General features: G+C 43.7%; 1 protein-coding gene across 4 annotated transcripts in view; it reads left to right on the plus strand.

The window, feature by feature from the left end:
* Positions 1-1016: 1016 nt before the first annotated feature.
* The window catches only part of ALKAL2 (ALK and LTK ligand 2), a 57495-nt gene continuing 33133 nt past the window's right edge, over positions 1017-25378 (plus strand). For 2 of the 4 annotated variants that reach the window (XM_088448844.1, XM_088448845.1), the window contains exons 1-4: positions 10881-11538; positions 11885-12186; positions 23033-23086; positions 24098-24181. In XM_088448844.1, the coding sequence (XP_088304970.1) occupies positions 11937-12186; positions 23033-23086; positions 24098-24181 (388 nt within the window). In that variant the 5' untranslated portion in view covers positions 10881-11538; positions 11885-11936. Of the gene's footprint in view, positions 1044-1467; positions 1554-10880; positions 11539-11884; positions 12187-23032; positions 23087-24097; positions 24182-25378 lie in introns of those variants that run through there. The other 2 variants (XM_088448847.1, XM_088448846.1) reach the window with 2 other exon arrangements.

Raw genomic sequence — 25378 nt, forward strand, 5'->3', positions numbered from 1 at the left:
GGCACAAGCAAGTGGCAGTTCAACTTCCAACATGGCACATCAGGAAACAAATGTTTTTATTATTCAAGAGTGGCCTGAGGGAGTTGAAGTATGTATGCAGTTGAAGGCAGGGCAGGGCAGGGACAGGAAGGGTTGATTGGTAGTAAATTTTATTTAATTTTTTGATTCCGAAGAAAATTTATGAGGGAGAAGGGTAGGGGAGGAGGCATTTACAAAAAAATATATGACACATTCACATCAGTCCTTGCCCCTGAAGAATCATTGAGCGCCATGCCTGCTGCTGGGAGTGGATTTACTCATCCCAGAAGGGAACCAGGAAGACTTCTAGTAGTTCTTGCCACATGAAAAAATATTTCCCAACCTGTACAGGGACATTAAAAAAAACATAGGGTCACAAATGGTGTCTGTGAGTTACCTGTCTCAGGTGATAAGTGGGATTCAACGGAGACTGACATGACTGGAACCACAGATGACGTAGATAGCTCTATTGCAAGATTTATGTAGCAGTGAGAACTGCCTTTGATGATGAATGACAAGAACTTGGAGGAACCGGCAGGAAGACTTGTTGAGTTGAACTGGTGAACTTGGAACTTGACTCTGGACTGGAATAACGTGGATTGAACTGAAGAACTTGGAACTTGACTCTGGACTGGAATAATGTGACAATGGCTGTAGGGAAATCAGGTAATGCTGAGACGAGGGCTAAACAGGGTGATCTGGAAATGGTGTGACAAAGGCTGGAATTCAGGTGTAGGCTGGATAGGGTAATTGGGAATAACAGGTTCAGGAAGGAATGGGTAGGTTTGGGATTTTAGGTTCAGGGAGGGAGTGGGTAGGTAGAAGGAGCAGGAGTTGATCAACAGCAGGAAGCACGATGCAGGGTAACACGATGCAGGTTTGCAGGGTGCCAGGGACCAACCAGGAGTAGGGCTAGCAGCAGAGCACAGGACTAAGGTCAAAAGCACAGGAACTCACTTATAGCTGAAGCTGAAAACACAGGAGTTGCACTGGCCTGGGAACTAGCAGGATTACTGGATTGCCAGGTATTGCTGTAGCAGGTTTTCTGGATTGCCAGGTATTGCTGTAGCAGGTTTTCTGGATTGCCAGGGGAGATGAACTGGTCTGGGAACCAGCAGGTTTTCTGAATGCACCAGGGGTTGCTGTCAGAAGGAGCCAGGGATACACTTGTACACAGAAAACAGCACGAACCATACACCACGGGAAGTAACGAGATGTTCAGGCCCAGAATGCCATAAGGGGAGGATATATATATCCTGGGTCTGGCTGCAATTGGTGGATATGGACAGGTGGTCTGGCAGTAGCATTCTGAGTACTGGAAGGCACAACATGCAGAGGGAGTATTCATCTCTGCAGCACTGAGTCAGAACTACACCTGTGATTCCAATCAGGGCTAGCAGTGTTCACAGACAGGAATGGACCCAGGTGAAATAATCACTTTGGAAGGAATGCATAGAGAAGTGCTGCAGCAGCATGATCAGAACAGGTCCTCCAGGCAATTTACACATAAAGATCCATGGAGACAGCTGGCAGTGGTAAGTCAACAGGCATAAGGTGAAAACTAGACAGGTTCATGACACATAGTTAGTTAGTGGCCTCAAAGTGCCACTTAACCAGCACAGAAATGTGGACAAGCATAAGATCTATGGCAGGAGTAGCCAACCCTGGTCCTCAAGAGCTACCAACAGTGCATGTTTTCCAGGTCTCCTCACAAAATATAGTAATAAATAATTAAATGTGTTGGTGAGTAATGAATACACCTGTGCACCAGCTTGGTGGTCTGGAAAACGTGAACTGTTAGTAGCTCTCGAGGACTGAGGTTGGCTACCCCCGATTTAAAGCCTTACGTTGTGTCTTTCTTGAGAATCCTGCGCCTGCTTCTCTGACTAGTAGTGGATTTTCATCCTAGAAGGGGACCAGGAAGAGTGCTTTCCAAAAACAATTGACTTAAATAATCCTGTGCAAACCTTCTGTAAAGGCATTTCGTACCCTTTACAGAGTTAGTTGGTGGCCTTCAAACTGCCGTTGTTCCCACTGTTCACTTAACCATATCAGATATGTGAACAAGTGGAACAGAGCATTCAATGCAACATTTCAGATTTAAGTCTTATGTTGTGTCTTTCTTGGGAATTCTTGAGCGCCATGCCTGCTTGCTTGGAGTGGATTTTCATACCAGAAGGGATGAAGACATTGTTTTTTCTTCCCAACAGACATAGGGCCTGATTCAGACCCACTCGCGAGCGGCTGTACGCTCGCAAGTGGGTCGATGGTCTGCACTGAGCATGCGCACGACGGAGGGAGCTCCGTCGTGCGCATGCGCCAGACACGACGAGCGAAGGACTTTCCTTCGCTTGTTGTGTCCGATCAAAGGGGGCGTGCTGTCAATGTTGATTGACAGCACGCCCCCTTTGGTGGGCGTGCCGGGGGCGTGCCTCCCTGACGGGGGTGTTCCCATGGGAACGCCTCCCGTCAGAAGCCGGCCCACTGACATCACTAGTGATGTCAGTGGGAGTGATTTTGGCTCTGATAGAGCCAAAATCACTCCAGAGCTTGCGGTTGAAAACCTCAACCGCAGGCTCCGGCTCGCAATTTCGATGGTCGCGATGGTCACGACCATCGCGGCCATCAAAATGCACGCTCGTATAGCCTGTGGGTGGTGACCCACAGCTATACGAGCGTCCAGGAGGACGCTCCATGAAAAAGGAGCCCGGCCCTCATGCAGAGCGTGCGCTCTGCTCAGAGCGTACGGCTCTGAATGAGGGCCATAGATCTGAAGAGAAAGCGATACATCTAAATAACTACTGGCAGGAAATAGAGGCAATTTGGGGGTCATTTTAGTTTTACTAAAGTTTCTAAAAATAAATAGTGTTCATGTTGCCCATAGCAACCAAACAGATTGTAGTTATCATTTCTCTATTGAATTCTACAAAATTATGGACAGGATCTGATTGGTTGCTATGGGCAACATTAACACTTTTCATATTTAGAAACTTTAGTAAATAAATATACCCCTTGGAGGCCCTTACACAAAAAAACTACCTTTGCTGTACTTGAGCTGCCCACCTTCCAGTGTGTCCTCAGAAAGAGTTTTCAGCACAGCCGGGTGATCGGCCTGAGACTACTCCCCCAAAATGTGGAAAAGATGATGTCCATCAAAATTAAATACAAATTCTAGGAGAAATACCTTTACTGTCAATACGTGCAAAAATTACAGAGGCACCTGTAATGGTGGATTCCAGCGGGGACAAATTAATATTGTGTGAAGATGATGAATACATCAGCCCAGATTATACCATCACCCAAGCCTATATCGTAATCCCATCCTGTTTTGTGTATAAATTACAGCTGCGCTCCCTGTTACATTGGGGATTCATTGTCCACTTTAGTTGATGTGAGCTCCATTTTAGTCCATATCATCACCACACCCCTACACATCTCCTGACCTGAGCTACAGGAGGAGCAGCTGCACTCTGGAAAATGGCTGCATCGAGTTGCCCCTCTGACTCCCTGAAAGTCAGGTAGAGGGGTCATGGGTAGGGAGTAGGGACACTGGGCCTGATTCAGAGGCGCTTGCAAAAAGCGAGCGCTCGCTCTGAATCAGGGCTGGTGCTGGTTTTTTTAGGAGCGGCCTCTTGGCCGCTCGCATAGCTGTGGGTGACCACCCACTGCTATAGTGAGCGGCCATGATGATGGTCACGATGGTTAAGACCATCGCAACCATCGGGCTTGCGACGAGATCCTTGTGGTAGGGTCTTTTTCATCGCAAGCCCCAGAGAGCTTTCGGCTCTAACAAAGCCAGAAGCTCTCCACTGACATCACTCGTCAGGCAGGAAAACCTGAGTCAACTTGGATCTGACTCGGATCCCCTAAGTTCGGGTGGGTTCGGTTCTCAGGGAACAGAACCCGCTCATCTCTAGATATAACCCAGAGGGGATCCAGCAAATCCTCTGCAGCTCCAGCTTACAGGATCACTATTGAAAGGTATTGGGTAACAGCGCAGTTATAGGGCCTTTCTATGCCCTGCGTTGGTCACGCCCCCCCTTGACGTGGATAGGGGTGTAGAGAGCCCTGCGGGGCCAATGTGAAGAGGGGGCATGGCCTAATCACGGGAGGCATGACCACACCCCCTTGAGCAAAAGGTAAATAAACCTTTGCGTGCTGGAGAGGGGGGTGCGGTTAGCGCCTCAGCCCGGTGCAAAGCCAGGGGGGCGCGATCAGTGTCATCGCTCCCCCCTACAGGCATAGGAGACTGGTGTGGCTGCTGCTCAGCAGCCACAAGCAGTCACCCACTGCAGCTCAGCACATGCTGTGTGCTGGGCTGCTGTGAGGGAGGGAGAAAGGGAGGGGGGGTTGCGCTGGACCCGGGCCTCGCCGGGCCCCTCAAGAAGCTTGGGCCCTGGTAAATTGTACTAGCTCCCCTCTCGGCGCCCCTGGATGCGGAGGAGACAGAGCAGGTTGCAGTATGCATCTCTGGAGAGTGCAAAGGATGCCCTGGGCACCAGTGCGTTAGCGATTCTGGCTGCAGGGTGCCATTCACGGCGGTGGGCTCGCCATCCAGAGATGTTTATCGCATATATTTGCAAAGATATGTTTAAGCCATCCGGGCTACGTCAAGGCATTTCTTTGGTCCCTAACCCTACATTATAATAGCACCCACTTTGGGCCATATAATGTAATTGCATACTGTTATGCCACATGATAATAGCATATACATTAATATATATAAGCTGAGAGCCCACTCACCTGGAGGTTCCCCAGAATCATCCAAATAGCACTACAGGAATCAGCACACCCTCCCAATGCTAGTCCCATCCATGCCTCTCAGACCAGTAATATAAAATAGTTGCTCAGATCAACTTAATGGTCTTTCAAAGATGCTTGAAAAGGGAGGGATTTAATCTAGACCAGAAAAGAGGAAACAAAATTCTCCCCCAAACGATACATGATAATAGCACCCACTTTGGGTCATACAGTTGCATACTGTTATGCCACATGATAATAGCACTTAGATGACTATACAATTACAATTTGCTCCAAAGGCAATGAGAATAAAGCTGGGTCCACACTTGTCCAATCCTCAGGAGATCAGACCCCAGATCAGACTGTTTATACAATCCTTCTGCAGACCTGCTTGCAGATTCTACATCCAATCTATGCATACAATGCATGTGCAGGCTCGGATTTTCCCGCCAAGATCAGATTTATCCTTCCAAATATTGGTTCTGAGAAAGAGTCAAAACGTCATCTTTCATAGACAAACATCATCAGTCCATGAAAGATAATGTTTGTCCATGAAAGATGACGTTTTGCCTCTTTCTGAGACCCGATTTTTGGCAGAAAAAAAAATCTAATTTGACTGGAAAATCAGAACTTATCCGAGCCTACACATCCCTAATGCATACACACTTGTCAAATTTTTCAGCAGACTTCCAATCTTCATCTGCTGAAACAGTCTGCTGATAGGATTGAATCACCATACACACTCTTAAAATCTTTGGCAGACCGGCTGCCACTCACTGGGATGAATTGGGAGAATAATTGGACAAACCAGTCTCAGGAGTGTACCCACTTCTAAATTGGTCTGGTGATTGGCGATCTGGTCTCCTGATTTTTCAGCAGGTTTAAAAATCTTTTCACAAGACCAGAACACCAAGATTGTATGAAACCAGAGGTCTTGTGAGCGTCTACCAATGTCTGACAAACCAGTTGATCTGAAGTTGGATTGGATAAGAATTGGACAAGTGCGTACCCAGTTTTAGAGATGGGAATGGTCAACTCTAAATCGTAATGTAAAAATAACACTGCCAGTATTTGTGTGCTACATGCAAAGCAGACAGTGATCTCCAAACACACAAAAATAAATAATAAAATAACATGGCATTTGCAGTCTTTTCAGCCAAACACAGCTGGATTTACTACTAACTGTGCATGAAGCCCAAAGTGTGTAACTGCAAAATAAATAAACCTGGAGGTTTAGCTGGTGTAGATCCCAGGAAATGAGATCAAAGGGCTTTTAGGCATGAGGATGCATGATGAGGTTATTATCCAAGTTGTTGGCATTCTGAACATATTGAATAGTTGTAAAAAAAAAATTCAAGTGTTAGCAGTAGAGATTTTCCCTCTTACAGAGCCCATCTGCTCTCCATGCACAATATATGCTTTAGCCTTTCAGATAATGTTTGTGTAAGAGATTTATATTCTGTGGTAAGGAGATTGGTCTATGTGAGGATGGAAAATAATTTATTTTTATTATGATTGTTAATTTGCGCAGAGTTGTATGGACTATATACATAATTTATATCAGTAAGTGCCACATTTGTGCTTACTGTGTAGTTCCCTAACATACAAGGGCAACTACAATCCAATAAACCTACCATGTGCTTTTGGCACATACATACATCCATCACCAGAGTGGGGGCACTGTGACATATGTGAACTGGGGTTTCTGTGTACAATAATGTGAACTGGGGGCACTACGGTGTGTTTAATACATATGTGGTGTTGAGAGTATTTACATATATTTTTTAATAACAACACCAGCATATATTGGGCCCCTCCCCCAACAAGTTAGTTGCTCCGGGTCCCCAGAAAACCTTAAGGGAGAACATACAAACTCCATACAAATGCTCCATGGCCGGATCACAGGTGGGGCAGACAGGGCGATAGCCCAGGGACCCCCATACATTGGTGGCCCCCACACTGCCACAAACATTGCCTGAAATCAGACCACTCTGGACCCTCCTGGCTGGCTGCTGGCAATATCACAGCACAGCCACACTCACTGATGGACCGTGGCTGATGATGGAAGCCCCGCCCCCTTGCTAACATAATGCTGCGATTCGCGAGTCTATGGCCTAATGCCAGGAGGTGCCTTTCCCATCAGAAAAGCTGATGATGATGCTGCTACAGGTAGTGTGTGCAAGCACTCTCAGTCCCTACCTCCCTCTCTCTCTCTCTCTCTCCCTGTCCCTCATCCCTCTCTTTCTCCACTCTCTTACTCCCTCTCTTTCTCCCTGTCCCTTCCTCACTTTCTCTCCCTCTCTTCTTCTATCTCACTCTTTGTCTCTCTCCCTGCCCCCCTCCCTCTCTCTGTCTCACCCCCTCGCCTTTTCTCCCTCCTTCTCTCTCTCTCTCAGTCCCTGGCCCTTCATCCCTCTCTCTCCCACACCTCTCTCTATCCCTTCCTGCCTGACCTTGCTGGTCAGTGGAGAGTCCGGAGACAAGGCAAAAGGCATAGTAGTCACTGTGTGGGACCGTAGCAATATTATTGATAAGGCCCCCACAACTTAGTTGCCGCGGGGCCACCACAAGCCTTAATCCAGCCTTAATATGGTCCATGAAAAGGAATTTGACTCATAACTACAGTCCTGTGAGGTGTAATGCTAACCACTACGCCACCATAATTGTTACTAAAAAGTAATCCATAAGGCTAACCACTTCACCATGATGATCACTGACCTCTATATTGAAACGGATGTAGGCACACTGTGGCTATTTGCCAAAATTAGAATGACTGAATGGTGGGAGGCAATGTGCGAGAGAGCAGGGCAGCAACTGACATTGTCATGGTGGAACGGAGGAGAGTGAGTGCATCTATATTGAATTGCTGGCCAACGAGAGGGAGGAGAGAGATTGGGGGAGATTGAGAGAGAGAGAGAGAGATTGGGGAAGGAGCGAGATTGGGAGAGAGAGAGGGGGGCACTTACAGGACTTAAAATATGTATTTACTTAACACCTAAATCATTGCTAAAATTATTGAATAAAATAATTACTGTGAGTCCTGTGGTAGCTCTATGTTTTTCTGTGTTTGTTTTCATCACTTTTATCTTTTTATTATTTTGCAAATCTGATTGTACATTTGAATAAAAAACAGTCATTTTAATGTGAATTTTTCATTTAAGCCTTTCGCTGCAGAGGACAAGTCCCACTCGTCTGCAGCAAGCCCCCTTTGAAAATAATAAATAGATGCAACTTACCTTACCTGGTCTCACTGGAGTGTGAAGTTTCCTTCTTTATAGCAGCTATGGAGAAGAAGGCATCCTTGTCTGACAGAGGGCAGACTCCACTTTTAAACTGTTGACTCCCATAGAAGTTATTTCCTGGTGAGTATGAGTACGCTACAGAAAATTAATGGATCCCAGGGATGAGGCTACGTCTACCCCAGACTTTTCCATTAAATTAAAGGGCACCCACATTTGAAAAAGGGGGTCCCCTTTTTCAAATGATATGGCCCCTTAGAAGCTATTGGGGGAGATGTATCAAGCCTCCAAATGAGCGGAGAAGTGGACAAATGCACATAGCAACCAAGCTTCTAACTATCATTTTACAGAATGAGTGCCACGACCAGGGTTTCTCGGCATGGTGGTCAGCGGGTGTTACCTGTGCGGATGCTATGGCGGTGGTGCTGGTGCCTGGCGGGGAGCATTGGCTGTGCGCGGTCCTGTGTGGGCATATTGTCACTCTGTGCTGGGTAGGCCTGGAGGTGTTTCCGTTCCGCTCCGGCATGGGTACTGCCATCTTGCTTTCAGGCCATGTGACATAGTTCCCCAATCCTGGCGTGTGACATGCTCACTCTCTGTCCACTCACGGCTGGGCGCTGGGTATAAAAGGGAGTTCAGAGCTCCCTTGCTTTGCTAGTGCAACATGTTTCTCGGCGCAAGCTGAGAGAGAGTTCCTCAGCTTGTCCACCTGCCTGTTGGATCTCTGCCTAAGCCTGCTTCGCCTACCTGCTCCATACCCTGCTGGACTTCCACTGCCTTCTCCCACTGCCTCCTCCTTTTGCCTTCCCCATTGCCTGAGTACCTGCGTCAGCTGTTACCCTGCACCTTGCCTCTACTTGCACCTTCCCCTGGACATTATTTCTTCAGCCAGAACTCTTTTCAGCCTCACAAGACTTGGAATACTGGACTACACTCTGTTATCACTACCTGGACTTTTTCCCATTGCCTCACTACAGTTCCCAAGTGCACTTTAGTGCTATACCCGGACTTTCTGTTTTACCACATTCATGTCTGTTAAGCCACTCATTAAAACTCCACGTTTATTTTTAAATCTGCTTCAGTGTCTGCTCCTTTTACCACCTCGGGCCCACAACAAAACCAGAACCTCACAATGAGATCCCTCTTTCAAATTATGTGCTTCCTTAGTAGTTATCAGTGTTATAACAAGGGGTCTCTGTAATAGGTGCCCTCTCCCTGGGTGCAAGGCCAAGGGGGCAGCAGGGTCACTGCCCTCACTATACCCTTTTTCATCTTGTAGAGCGACATGGTGCAACCTAAGGACAAGCCTTGAAGCCATTTTCCTGCTCTTCCTCTGTGACATCATGAGCACCAGGGAGTGCCAGGCCATGATGCCTCTGCGTCATGCTTTGGCACTGTTAGTTATTGGCACTGTTAGTTATTGTCTGATGATCACCTGAAAATGACTAAATCAGTACACAAAAAATATAATGAGTGCTGGGTGGGTGGTGCACATGGGCCCCTAGGTCCAGGGAGGCCCACACTGCAAACCTTGTACCCATTTATTCAATACTTACCTCACCGGAGTCCCACGTCGGCAGCAGCAGCTCTGTAGAAATCACCCACAAAATGGAGCGGAGGCCACTTTCCCCGCGTTTTGTGCATGTGCAGTAGGGAAATCACCAGGAAAATGGCTGCTGCACAATTTACATGGTGACCTACCCATGCGCAGAAGACTCTGGCACAGAGTTAGAATCTACTAGTGCCCAGAGTCTACTGCTACACTCAGGGGTCCATTTATCAAAATGCATTTGAGGTAAAATCCCCGAAAACACACGTTTTTGGGGGGTTACCTCAAATACTAAGTATCCCCAGGATGTATTAAGGAGGGACCACAGCAGGTATCGGAGATACCTGCTGTGATCCCTTCATTACCGCAGGCAGCAGTCTCCGCCATAGGTTTCTATGGGGGAAGCGATGCTGCCAAATTTACCAATATCCGTAATGCGATGCATTCCAGATATTGGCCCCAGCAGCCAAAGATGAACATGGCAATAGCCGCTGTATCCTATGGGCTACACCGCACACTATTAGCCGGCGGAGGGATCTGCCGGAACCCTCCCTGGCTATGGCTTATGTGCATGTGCAGTCCACGGAACTGCGCATGCGCATCACCCCCTGTAGTGGCTGGCCACTCTCCGGATACATCGCGTGGATGGGCTCCTTTCAGATCCAGTGTCCCTGCATGTCCCGGATGATATATCCGGCCGAAGAGATCACTTTTGCAATGCGATCAGGGGCGTTGCTGGCATGCACTGGCATAAATGGGCCCCTCAGTGCGCTGTGGGCCGCCGGGTAGAGAGGAGGGAGCCCGGCAAGACACTGCACACAGACCCCCTCCTCTCCTAGTACGCCTGTGTAGCAGTCTTTAGGTGCGTACCCCTAACATTACTTTTTGTTGGACTCTGTATCACGCTCCAGTCAGACACTGGGAATCGTTACATACTACACTACGCTCCTTATAAAATAATTACATGAAATTGTGGCTGCACAGCACTTGCAATTCCGCTAGTCACCACTGCGTGTCGTCAAAGTGCAATCATCAGTACCTGTAGCAAAGCCTGTATCAGCCTAACAATTGTACCTGAATTATACTGAGAACTACGAGGAGTTCCCTTCCAGGTTCAACCTTACTTCTATATTTTTTTCTGTTCCTTTTTCTTTAGCTCAAGTCAAACCGCGATCCAACATTATATTTACTCTTTGCTGGGAGTGGTAAATACACACAGAGGTTAAAGCAAATAGGAAAGTTAATGCAGATCAGGTTTCTGCATCCACCCTCAAGGGATGGGGGGGGGTATAAGAACTGTGACTCTCTCTGCCCCTGACACCCCGCGATGTGACCAGCCCTGTGTGCAGGCTGTATAAATGCCCTGCTGCTGCATCACTGCACTTACTGATCCAGCAATCAACAGCATTAAGCTAATGCTTCTCCTGAAATGTGAAAAACACAACTGAGGATAGTACTATTATTATTATTATGGCTCTGGAGATGTGAGAACCAGGATGGTCCCTTTAATGGGTTCCAGTAATAATTATCCTTGAAGATGATTACAAAAGTTGCTGCTGGTAAGGCTGTGTAAGATGATAACTGGGGTTGCCTGGACTTTCCTCTCCAAGAGGTGTGATGGTCGGGAATACAGCAATGGATTTTCCTGGGGACTGCTAATTAAAGACCAGTGCATGCAATGAGCCACAAGGGACATCTACGTCTGCTGCAGGAGCTCATAAGAAGAGAGTGAGCTGGCTGCCCAGCTGGAGAATCCTCTCACTCTTCCACACTCACAAGTTGACTTTTAATTGTTTCCTCCCACATTCAGTTCGATATTAGCAGTTGCAGCCACTGCATGGGCATCCTAAACTCTATATAAGAGTCATCTGGGGGACTGGCATGGTGCATACTGCCTGACAGAGCTGCTGGGTACCTGCAAACTTACCTAACAAGAGGCTGACTCATTACCTGCATTCAGGGATCTGATACACAGTATCAGCTACAAACCAGGTAACATTGCTATTAGGGTTCTGCTCTGCCAGGTGCTTTAGGTCACTTCTGCTGGGGTGTGATGTGTTTTGCAGGATAAACTCTGTACATGTACTTTGTGTTTGCTCTGTTTCTATGAACTACTGTAAGCTTTGCCGGTTAAAAGTGAGTCTCATTGCTGTGTGTACTCAGTTTATACCTGAGACATGCAGAGGGTGTTTAGGAAATGGGTGCAAGGCGTGGAGGAAAAGTGGCAGGAGGGTGCTGCCAGGCTGCAGGCTGGGAAGGCATCCTGGATTGCAGAGAAGTAATGACTTTATTCAGTAGCTGGTCATACATGTTCACTTTTGTGTTTATTCCACTCCAGCCAGCAGCATCACAGGGAACTGGGGAGATAGTCTTCAGGTGTTGGATGAAACATGAGGGATGTCATGTGCTCTGCCGTGCTGGCTATCCTGCTTTTATTACTCTCATCTGGATACTGTAAAGATAGGACTGACTCCAGCAACCTGACTGACAAGAACCTGCTCAGCTTCATCATGAAGATAATCACAAACTTTAAAAAGTATAACATGGAAGAGGACGATGTGCAGTATGCCTCCAAACAAGACAATTACCCTGAGGAGAAGGAGGACATTGAGTATGGTTCTTACCAGGAACAGAGAGTAGGTAAGAGCCATCATTTATTATCAGAGATTATAAGAAGTTAGTACATAGCCTTTAATGCTTTATGACACATTCTCCTTAGGGCACTAGTTACCTGCATAGGGCAGTGACCTGTATGGGGTAGTACAGAAGGGGTTTCAGTTTATTTTATTTACTTTTCTAAGCTCAGTCTTTACCAACCACCTGTATATTCCCATAAGTATCGCTGGAAAAGGAGTGTTGGTAAGTATTTAAAGAAACAAAATTGAACATATAACGTTCATTGATAATGCCTAAAGTAAATGTTATCCTGATTAATCTAGAATATTCGGTAACAAAATAATTTACATTTTATGGATTAATAAACTAATAGCTAAGCTAGTACTGATTGGCTAACACAACATCTGTATGGTAGTTGCTGTTATGTTGCTTAACAACAGTTTTGATAGAAATACATTATTGTCTTAAGATTTGATGTTGCAGTTAAAACAGTGACTATTGGGAAGAATGTCGACTGAGTCACAGGGAAACGGAGATACTGTACGGATGTGATAGGAATAGGAGCTGGGGGATCATATAACATTGGTACATTGACAGCAGTCTTGTGATGCTAACTAAAGCTTATATATATATATTATACAGTACTACCCATAAAAAGTCACATTATTTCCAGTATTTCTCAGGACTAGGAACCTGTCTCAGAGTAGCCTTAGAGTGCACTCCCTATGCTGCTATCAGTGATCAGATGAGAATATCTCACTTATATATACACTAATGGAAGGAAATAGTGACTTTTCATTTTTTCATCCTGAAACAGGTTTGTATTTAACTTTGTGAGCTACAGTAAAGTGGAAAATAGGTTATATCACATTTAGGTCATAGGCATTGGTGCAGTGGGAAGCAGACGGTTTTGGCATTACCCTGGAGTTGTGTAAGCTGGTGCTGGGGGCCGTATGTTTCAGGATAGTGTATGTTCTTAGCACATGCTCCAGCTTGTATAGAGTGCCGTGTGTGTGTATGTGTGTGTGTGTGTGTGTGTGTGTGTGTGTGTGTGTGTGTGTGTGTGTGTGTGTGTGTGTGTGTGTGTGTGTGTGTTACATCTTTTATGCAGACAAGTATGTAGCTAGGATACTGTATATTACACTGTAATTAGCATTGATCATTCCATAACCTTTTACAGAATAGGCCTGCTTTACGATTCAACTTATATTATGTCAAGTACTGTAGTAGTAAAGTGTATTCAGTGCTTTTTCTGGAGCTCCCAAATGTTTGGTCTTTAGTTTTAATTTGTGTCAGAAAACATTCTGTACGGTAGAAGTTACTTCTGAAAATGTAGAAAATATTTATCAACTGTCTGGCTTTTTATTTATGTGTTTTGTGTTTTAGGACTAGTAAGATCATTTATGTATTTTGTATTTCAGGACTAGTAAGATCATTAATGTATTTTGTGTTTCAGGACTAGTAAGATCATTTATGTATTTTGTGTTTCAGGACTAGTAAGATCATTTATGTATTTTGTGTTTCAGGACTAGTAAGATCATTAATGTATTTTATGTTTCAGGACTAGTAAGATCATTTATGTATTTTGTGTTTCAGGACTAGTAAGATGTATTTTGTAAGATGTATTTATGTATTTTGTGTTTCAGGACTAGTAAGATCATTTATGTATTTTGTGTTTCAGGACTAGTAAGATCATTTATGAATTTTGTGTTTCAGGACTAGTAAGATCACTTATGTATTTTGTGTTTCAGGACTAGTAAGATCATTTATGTATTTTGTGTTTCAGGACTAGTAAGATCATGTATGTGTTTTGTGTTTCAGGACTAGATCATTTATGTATTTAATATTTCAGGACTAGTAAGATCATTTATGTATTTTGTGTTTCAGGACTGGATCATTTGTGTATTTTGTATTTCAGGACAAGTAAGATCACTTATGTATTTTGTGTTCTGGGTCTATTAAGGTCATTTTCGTATTTTGTGCTTTAGGACTAGCAAAATCATTTATGTCTTTTTTGTTTTCGGACCAGTAAGATCATTTATGTATATTGTGTTTGCGGACCAGTAAGATCATTTATGTATATTGTGTTTGCTGACCAGTAAGATCACATGTAATTAGTTGCTGCCCAGAGTCATATTCTTTTTAGTCATTTGTTGGCATTAGAGCTTCTCAGCTAACCTATAGTAAGTGGTAGGATACAAAGAAATTGTTAGTAAGAAAAATGAGCAAATAAAGCAGAAAACACTGCATTTGCAGTAACAATGTGCTGCCATTTCTACGATACCGTTAGGGATAAAATATTGTAATTTAAACCATGTCTGACTGCATACTCTACAGTACCATTGGTAAATATGCTCTAGGGCAGGGGTGGGGAACTTTTTTTTTGCAGAGGGCCATTTTGATATATATAACATTATTCGCGGGCCCAGTACAGGACATGCCCCCTCCATGTGATGTCACACGGGGGCAGGGCAACAATTGCAGGTGATTACAGCAATGCCCGCAGCATCCTGAGGATGCATAATTTGTACTTTCATCTATACTGGAAAAAATATAGTATGCATTTAAATAACATGTGCATTCACTAGAGATCCAAATGTGTCATCTTGTATCCAAATTACCATACATGTGTCTATTACTCATTAAAGGCAATATTGATTTATAGGCGTTATTGCATTTTACAACAGGCTTGGGCCACCTGTGGCTCTTCAGCATGCCTCATGCTATATCTTGTAGTAGCTTAAGAATCACAAGTTATCTTTTTTTCAGGACATGCTGAGATCTGTAGTTCAGTAATAGGCGAAGAGTCACAAATGCATATTGTGCACATTTAAAATGAAAACATTAAAAAAGAAGTTTGTGAAAACTAGAATCATCAGCAGCGCTTAATGTCTCGTTGATGTTTTTTTAACTATGAATTTTATGAAGCACACTAGCTGGCTGACTCTAGCTGCAGATCAGACTTTACACACAATAATCTTCAAGTCAGACTCTGTAAAACATTCTCCAAGTCTGAGTTCCCCAGACCAAACACTAGAGGGCGTGCAGCTTTGATTTGTCCACCCCCTAACTCAGTATTTACTGTAATTCTGTAGATCTCAATCTGATTGCAGCATAATTATTCCCAGAGACAGTACCAGATTTTACATATGTGTCCCCAGAAATGTCTCTTTTCTATATTAACCAATTACACTATAATATTCCTAATCCCTGTACTTTATAAGTTAACATTTATTGAAGAGGAGTACTTAAAATTCAGAGTATATTGTAATAAAAAACAAAAACGTAGCCCCGCGTTCATAAGTGTGGTGGTGTAGATGTGTCCCACCAGGTATCGACCTCCGTAGCCTCTCTCAGACGCCATTGCAGTAGTGGCTCTGATTCCTCTTGCCACTCAGAGTATTCTGGGTGACTGAATAGATGTTGCTTCACGTGCAGTTTAAGTAACAATGTGTAAGTGTAGACTCACTTATAGCAGTATGGGGACATATAAAATCAATGAACGTCACACCATATCTTACTGTATGTTGAAACAGTAAAGGAACATTATTCAAACATCTCTATAAAGACACTCCTGTACATATCAATTATTACATAAAAAAGCACACAAGTAAAGCAAAAAAGGAATACTTTATATTATTATACATATATATATATATATATTCACAGAGAAACCACAAGAGGGTGCACATACAATAAAATTCTCTGTTTCCTAGCTCAGTGGTTCCCAAACTGTGTGCCTAGGCACCCTGGGGTGCCTCAGGACACTTGCATGGGTGCCTCAGGTTGGTGGTCTAGCACAAAATCAAATTATATATGGTCAATGTAATTTAAATATGTGGACAAACAAAAGCGCAAACCTGTCCACCACCATATAACTGAGCCTAAAGAGGACAGGTAAGCACGATTTACTTCACTACATTTTTTTCTGAATTTCTCAATAAAAAACTTTTGGCTTAGGGGTGCCATAAAAACAATGTTGATACTCTAAGGCGCCGTGATTCAAAAAAGTTTGGGAACCACTGTCCTAGCTGATCATCTGAAGATTTTCTGGTGACTGACAAGGATTAAATCGTTCTAGGGGGCATCTAGTACAGTATCTAGAAGTTACAAACCTGCCCCAACAAACAATAATACTAATGGTGCTATAGCCAAATTACAGTAGATAATACCATAGGGCTGTAAACCCAATACAAAATTTTTAAATATCTTTTTTTTAAACTGTATTTGTATAAAACACACTTTTCACAAATTACATCACGGTTAGTTGCAGATGTTCCAATCTCAAGGTGTTTTCCACCTTTATTCTAGGATTCAGAGTTCGATTGTGAATCCTTATAGTGGATCTCAGAGCCTCGTACCCTACGCGTTTCGTCTCTTATGAGACTTCATCATTATACCATTATTGCAGATCCTGTGCGGAATCATCCCAATTGCCCTTTTGACATAATTGCCCTCTATGACACAATAAAATAAAATTAATAAATTATTTATGAAGAAAAAAGATGCAATAACCAGCAAACCTGCTTCAATAAATCAATTCCATTTATTCCTATTTATACAAAACACTAAGACACAATACTTTATGGGGAAAGGGATACTTCTAAACCATTGCAGACAATTAGTATAGATGTCTCAATCAAATATGTTTTGCCACATAAGAAAGACACACAATTAGGAACACAAAATCACAGAAAACATTAGAGTATATGCTATTTGGCATATTGCACTGTGTTTGACCCAAGGCGCATGATGAATTGGTTATATTCCAGCCTGGAATGCTGAATGCTTTTATAATCCGAGAGGTCAAGAACATTGTTTATAAGGGATATAAAGAGCCGTGACTATGGGGTCAATTTATCAAGCAGTGATAACCCCTGACTGTCGTTTCCGCATTCCCATAGTCTGTTATATGGTTTTTGATCAATTTAGCTTATTGCAGTTTTTGGAGAAAATAATAACAGGATCTCCGGACGGCATATACCTACTCACATGACCGCCAGCGTCCGCTCTTCTATGGAGAAGTGCTGCGCATGTTTAAATCTTTCCTCTAGCACATCCAAAGTCTGGATAAAAAGGTAAACTGGGCATACGCAGTCCTAGTAGGTGCCACATGCCCAGTATGCAGTATAAGGGCAAATGTTTACCGGGCATACACGGGATCTCCGTCCGGCGCATGGGCAATAAGATTTCAGAAAGCCACTAACACAAAGCCTTTCACTGTAGCATTCCACCAAAGGGAAAGGCAAACTCAGTAGTAGTGGGGTGGACTTTGCAAAGCACATGACGAAAGATTGATATATTGCAGCAGTGACACATTCTGTATCACTGCAAATACACATTGATAAATGGACCCCAGTACCTTACGAATAGCATCTCCTACAATAGGCTTCAATAAAGCCCAGCAACAAAGTTAATCGTAATTATCCATCAGGAAAGAAACCTCCTGCAACAGTATTTTAGGAAGAACATTTCCTATTATAGTCCAGCCTATGCCTTAGAAAAGGGAATCTCCCACAATAGGTATCACTAAAAGTGTGAAAGTAATTCTTTCAGATTTCACTACTGACGCGTTTCATCACCAAGGTGACATCCTCAGAGGTGTACATGAGTGTAAAATGATACCCATGTTTAAACTGCTGAGTTTTAAGTCATTAATTTATATCCAGCTGTAAAATTGCCAGCTATATATTGTCATACTAAAAAAAGCCAATACCATGTAAAATCATCTACAACGGTTTTGAAATATACCGATAACTTTAGATCAATAATAAAGTGAATATTTGGCAGTGTCGCTATAATTCTTAATCCTAAATACTGTATAGATTTAAAGATATTTGCATGATAGATTTAAACTAATTATCAATAATAGTTCCAAAGTAAAGTACTGTATCTCTCTTCTTGTTCTGCATTGTGATCTGGGGCGGATTGGCTATAGGGCTCACCAGGAAGATTCTCGGTGGGCTGACCCGCCTTTGGGGACGCCAGTTGGCCCGGGTCACTTTTTTTTTTTAGATGTTACCCCATCCCCAGTAGTGCTGCCAGTAGGCAGCCGCTCTGATTGCATATATGAACGCTGTGCTGCTCGCTGTGGAAGTTGTATCCCGCCTGCCATTGAGTGAGAACCTCCAGAGAGCCGGCGCATCAAACTTCACAGAGACACAGACGGTGAGAAGGTTGCTACTAGGATGGACTGTACCATGCTGCACATGCGGGAGGAATATATTGCAAGTGGGGGGGGGGTCATTCCTGGCTCCCCAAGAGCTCCCTGATTGTGAGATGACTGTGTGTAGTGAGTTGTGTCATGTCTCCTGTCATACAGAGATCAAATAGAAGGGAGTCGTGCAGGGAGCGACTTGCAGACATGTGGCTGGGTCCCCCCTGTGAGAAAGGACTGCATAGAATGCTTCTGTGCAGGCTTCCTGGCTGTGTATGGAGAATGTGGCCGGGCTCAGCACACACTCAGCATGAGGAGAAGCAAGATGATGGTCCTGGCCACCTGTCTGGGCTTCTTCATACTTGTCATATTCTACTTTCAGAGCAGCCTGAGGTCAGGTGTTACCCCTGCCTAGCTCCTTCCGGAGATGGAAGGGGGGTGGCAGATGGTTTGCATGGATCAGAGGCATCTAGAGTGCAAGCTCTGCAGATCAGTAGCCTTCCATTCTCCTGCTGCTACACCTAGTCAGAATCAGAACATTTATTTTTTGTTTAGCAGGGCCTCTTCCTGTAATACATAGAATAACAGCTGCATGGGGATTTTCAAATTTACACAGTATATGTATGTACAGTGGTCAGCAAGTCAGTGGTCAGCAGATGACTGTCACTGAGTGTAACAACTGTAATCTCTTCGGCCCAGTACAGTACAGATCCCCCTCCCCTTGTGCTGTCACTGTCCTACCTCTGTGCATGTGGATCACAGTTGTGCTGTGTGGATGCTTTATTAACCGGTCCCTGCTACACTTTGACATGGCTGTATATTTTAGCTCTCAGGCTGGCCCTATACCCTCTCCTGCCAGTACCCAGCTAATGGCCTTCACTCAAGACTTTTAATTTTTTCACTTTAATTTCTATATATAAAAATAACTTTGATGGCGTCTATAGTGTTCTCACTGGTTTGTGCTCTGCTCAATGGGATAATGAATGTACTGTATGGAGGTCATTGAGATGCTCTTTTTGCTGTAACGGTTACAAGAGTGGTCTTTATACTACAATTCACCTTATACTTAATGGGATGTGTTTTGTACGGAATCAATATGACTTACGGGTTGAAATCCCGACAGCAGCAGCCTGGCAAAGGTGAAGATCCCGATCGTCAAAAGGTACACTTAGGTTCACTAACCTTATTCTACCCCCTAACCCTCCCTTAGGGGTGCCGAACCCTGACCTCCCCCTCAAGTGCCTAAACCTCAAGCCCAGGAGCACTGCCCGGTCATCGACCCGCTTGCGAGCGCATAGCGCTTGTGAGCGGGTCTGCATCAGACCCTCTGGACACTGAGTGCGGTCAACGCCACCTGGATGACACAAATAGCAGATGGCAGGAATGCCGCCAAGATGACACAAGTGGCAGGTAGTACTAATGCGGACTGTGCCGCCTAGATGACACAAACGGCAGGAACAATAAAGCTGACTGGACACTGAGAACTCAACTGGATACAGGAGACCACGCTAGAACTGGAAACACGTGAACACTATTATTATTATTATTACATTTTATTTATAGGGCGTCACAAGTGGTCCGCAGCGCCGTACATACAGTATAGGGTACACAGAACATTACATTACAATACAGTAACCAAAATATAACCAGAACAAAAGTAACAATTAGCAACACAATTCTCCATACACAGTACAGCTCTGAAGGTGAAGGCTGTCATAGAAGTGCTAGAGAAGAAGGCTGTGAGACAGTGGGGAGGAGGACCCTGCTCCTAGGAGCTTACAACGCTATCACCGGCATCAGAGCAGAGTCCACACAGGGAGGAAATAGAGACAGGAACCTCAGGATAAATCCCAGGATGATGGACAGGAGTTAGGAGGAGTTTCAATGCACATTCGGCCGGCGTTCACCTTGTCCTGAAGACTTAGTTCGGTGGCTTGTGACATGTACATGCAACAGTGAGTAAGGCTGTACCTACTATACTTCAATAAACTAACAGCACTGGGTAAGTAACTGGGCTGTTCATAGTTTGAGACTTCCACTGGTGTGTGACTACATAACTGTGCAATATCAACACCTGCACACACATAATTTCCAACACTCTTCCCCCAATAAACATCTCTGCAGAGCCTTCACAGAAATCTTGACTCTATTAATTTTCAACAACTTTTCACCTTTCTGCAACAACGTCTTTTCCTAATTTCTCTTGTCCAGATCTGGCAGAACAATGGGTCTCATTCAGACCTGGTCGCAAGGGCCGATAGTTAGCCCTGCACATGCGCAGCGGCCGCACTGCGTGTGCGCAAGCCCCGGAACGAGAGATAAACTCTCTCGCTCCGGAGCTCTCTACAAAAGGGGCGGCTGTCGATGTTGATCGACAGCTCGCCCCGTTTTGTAGTTGGGCTGGGGGGGGTGTTTTCCAAAACGGAGGCGTTCCTTAACGAATGCCTACCGTTTTGTGGGCAGCCGCACTGACATCATCAGTGATGTCAGTTGGGAGTTTCCTGCTCTTTGAGAGCAGGAAGCTCCCTGGGGCTTGCAGCTGCCGAGACCCAACCTTAGTGTTCACCATCGCGACCATCAACCTGGTCGATCGCTAAGCTGTGGGTGGTAACCCACAGCTTACCTAATGACCAGGAGGCCGCCCTCATTCAGAACGAGCGCTCACTTTTTGCAAGCGCCTCTGAATGAGGGCCAATATCTTAACCAGACCCTAGTAACACCCCTTGCTCAAGTGGCTCCAGCTATTCTTGCCTCAACATAATCTTAGCTATGAATTACTAGAGAGGCACGCTCTGCTCTCCTGCAAAGGAGAATAACAATAAAGTGGAAAAATTTCATTTCTCACCATTATAGTGCTATCTACCACTCCCGTCATAAAGCTATGGACAAATAATTCCAATTGGTCATCTCCACTCAGGCTTCTAACCCCAGATATCTGCCTAATACATAATAAGATCTGACAAGGTCCAACTTGATATCCTCTTCCCCGAGCAACATCCTCCACAATTTCTTCCTGTACCCCCTGGCACCTTCTATTCATTTGATCCTACAAATTAAGAGGAAGTATCTTCTTCCACTTTGCTACATATCCATTTGACCCTGTGCTTCTCTCTCTCTCTCTCTTTTCTCTCTCTCTTTTCGCTCTCTCTCTCTCCACCTACCGCTCCGGGAACCCTGCAGTCATTAGCGCTACTGTTCTACTGTAGAGCCACCCAAGCGATGCTCCAGGCAGGCACCCTGCCGCCTATGGAGCTGACTGGGGGATCCTTAGGACGCTCTGGACAATGTTATACTTAACGGAGAAGGAGGCGGAAAGCCCTGTTACGTCACTGTGAGGATTATCCTTTGTCCGCCACATGCATTTTAAAATGCACATATCACAAATAAGACACTACAAACACTAATTCATGAGCAGCGTATAATACATAAAATTGTTCTTCGACTCAGAAAACAGGCTGCACCCAGGAAGATTTGTGGAGATTTTACACTTTCATCCACTTGTGTGACTGTGAGGGTTTGCACTAATATGGGCCGTGTACTGTAAGGGCGTGTTTGCATAATTGAAAATACCTGTAGACTTGCATAGACGCATATACACTTGTCCATTTTCAATTGCTTGACGGTAGGTGTAAATGACGGTTACTAGCACTAGTGAGCCACTTGTGATTAGCGGATTACAAATGCACTAGTGCTGCTGATAGCCACTCATGCAAACAGTATATTTTAGTGTGTGTAGTAGAATTTTTTTTCTCCCACAATCTCTTAGCATTACTGTCTGGCAGCACTGGGCTCTGAGCGTGAATCTAAAGAACAGTGGTATTTCCCCATGTTTGTTTGTGTATATTCCAGATGGTCTAGTTCTCCCCCACATTTCACAGACATACAGTATTATTTCTTATGATATGAATAATAAAAACAGCTATGACTTTAGATTTAAGACCCCATGATGCTTAACCGTTTAAGTCACAAATGTTTGGAGTCCCGGTTTAGGCGTAGGAGTAAATTTACTAAAGTGAGAGTTTTTAGAAGTGGAGATGTTGCCCATAGCAACCAATCAGATTCTAGCTATTATGTTCTAGAAGGTGCTAGTTAAAGTAGAATCGGATTGGTTGCTGTGGGCAACATCTCCATTTCTAAAAACTCTCACTTTAGTAAAAATACCCCCTAACGTCTAACACAGAGAAATCTAATGTCAAATTGCTGAAGAGAAGGAACTTATTACACACACCATAAAGTCACTGAAATAATGGCTTATTGAAATAATGTAAACTACAAATCTCTTCTTTCAGGTGTAGTGGATTATATTACTAACCTTTTTATCTGCCTTTATATTGGTGCAACTTGTCCATTAGCTGTAATTTTAGTTTAAGCCTGTAAAAGAGACATGGTTATGTTGTTTCCATCAGAGACCGTACCACCCCTGTTTATACAACCAGGCCTATCTTTTTCATCATTCCGATGTGCCGGCAGCAGTTATGAGAAGTTGCAGTATACACTTTGTGAAACAATTGTCCTTAAATGGTTCACGATAGTACAGGCCAGGCTTAACAGTTGAAAAGCCTGGATTTCCCTGTCTTATGTACTTTGGCAGAATCTCCTCTCCGCTATTGTGATCTGCCAATCAGGAGGTCACGTCTTCACATGTACTTTCCACACTCTCAAGAACAATTGTACCTAGTATACTTAATGTCTGTGTATCATTTTTCATTGCAGAAATAGTTCCCAGGGACCTTCGGATGAAAGAGAAGTTTTTAAAACATTTAACAGGTATGTTGCTTGGTTGTGAATGAGTGTATTGTTTAATGGGAACCAGTAGGAACGCTGAATTTGCTTCCAGATAAATTACTGCTAAATTAAGAGATGCTGCCTTTTCTGAATCCAAATTGCCCTTTTAATCCATTTTTGGAACATGGTTTCCTTATATAGATCTTGTACAATGTACCCATTATCTGTTTTTGTTGTTGTTGTTGTTTTTAAACATAACGGCATGCATTGTATTTGTATCTGTTTTGTATTTCTTTGTAGTGTTTGTAACTTTGCATATAGTGCTAGTTTGTGTGTTAGCTGGTACCACCTACCGTAAGGACAACTGACTACCTCCCGCGCACACACACACACACTAGCACACACTCACACATTAGTATACACTCACACACTATTGGCCTGATTTACAGTTGTACACAGTCGCAGTTTATGTGCGCAAATATGCTATTGTCCGCTAACAGACCTCGCGCCTGAAATAGTGTGCGACGGACTGAGTAAATGTCGCTACACCCACTTCCCCTATCTGCATTTGTGCAGGTACTCAGGGGGTTGATAACGCACCACCATCAATGTAACATCGGACACACAACGACTCCTTCAGTAAGTCCTGGGCTGCGCATATTCTGGGACAACTTTCTATCTAAAATTGGCCTCCAGAACCGTTCTTATGCGATGGGGAAGTAGACGCGAGCGCAGACACAGCCCTGAATCTCCCATAACAGGCCCATGGGCCAGCCTCTTTTTGCGGTTACTTTTGGGCGACTCCACTTAGGAACAGCCATGGATCACAGTGGTCTTCTCAGGAGTTTGCGATTGTAGATGCCGTCTCAAACGTCAGCTGGCGTGTGTGCAGTGAGACTTTCCTCTGCGTTTTGCGCAGTAGCAAAAAATCTCTCAGCTGCGCGAACATCAGCGTAACGCACAACTCAGGATCAAGCCCTATGTTTACTCTTTTTGTATTACTTTAGAATGAATCCCCATTGTTTATTGTAAATCACTTGTCTTTTATTTTAGGTCGACTTTCCTTCACAAGTCCAAACTGCAATAAACACTTTCGAAGGCTTTACAACAACACAAGAGACTGCACCATTCCAGCACGTAAGTAGACCTTGGGATAGGTCTTATAGAGGTAGCTTTGGAGAGAGATAAAGTACCAGCCAGTCAGCTCCTGTCACTTTACAGGCTGTTGGGTCTATTTACTAAGCCTTGGATGGAGTTAAAGTGTACCTAGATAAAATACCAGCGAACCAGCTCCTAACCCATTTTTCAAACACAGCCTCTGACATGGCAATTAGGAGCTGATTGGTTGGTACTTTATCTCCGCCCCCTTTATCTTTCTCCAAGACTTAGTACATCTGCACATAGAGTTTAATGTAAATAATATCCATAGATAACTGCATAGTTTAACAAGTTCTAAATCTATATGAACATTATCAGAAATGTCCAACACATTTACTTATATAATACACAATAAATAGTATCCTGTTAACTTTAAAATGGTGACATTCATTAGAATTTTAAAATGGTGACATTAATTTAAATGGAACCTAAGATCTGTTTTCGGATGTTAGCAACATCTAATGATAGGATGTTATCATTTACCATGTACACATTTAACTATCAACTATGCAGCAGAAAATTGTATCCTAGTCTAATAATAAGTCACAGATGAAAACAGGATCGCCTGGATCAGTTTACATTCTCTGTATACAGGGGATCATTTTTACTTGCTTCAAACCTAACTTTCCATCAAACACTACTATGTTTATTTTATCAAGAGCCTGGAAAATTTCCAGGAGTCTTTAGGTTAAACATTATCGAAGTGTCAGGAAGGTTTTCATTAATACAAAGTTTAAGGTTTGTGAGTCAATACTAACCGGGAAGGAATACACTATCTGATTGAAGAGCATGCAAAAGGCATAGCGTTCTAGATAAATAAAATCGTACAGCCCTATAGATGTTGAAAGATTCTAAACATGTTTTCACTCTGCGGTATCTTTAATTGTGTAGAACAAAAGGCCTCTGAGCTACTTTCTAGCGCGTGGGAACTGAAATTGGCTTCATAGAGTTTTTACTTGTGCTGTTGTAGCAAATAAATTACATATAGTACTTCCTAAATGTACTAGATACTGTTTGAATACTTTCTAGAAACAGTACTTTTTACACACCTTGCCCTGATGGTAAACATAATGGGAGCATTTTATGGCCTATTTTTTAACAAAATTTAAGAAATTAAATGAAACTTCACTTCATATACTGCTGATCCAAATTTACTGGATAAAAGTCAGTGGCAAG

The sequence above is a fragment of the Taudactylus pleione genome, unplaced genomic scaffold, assembly GCF_031769625.1.
Source record: "Taudactylus pleione unplaced genomic scaffold, aTauple2 ptg000468l, whole genome shotgun sequence".
Classification (NCBI taxonomy): Eukaryota; Metazoa; Chordata; class Amphibia; order Anura; family Myobatrachidae; genus Taudactylus; species Taudactylus pleione.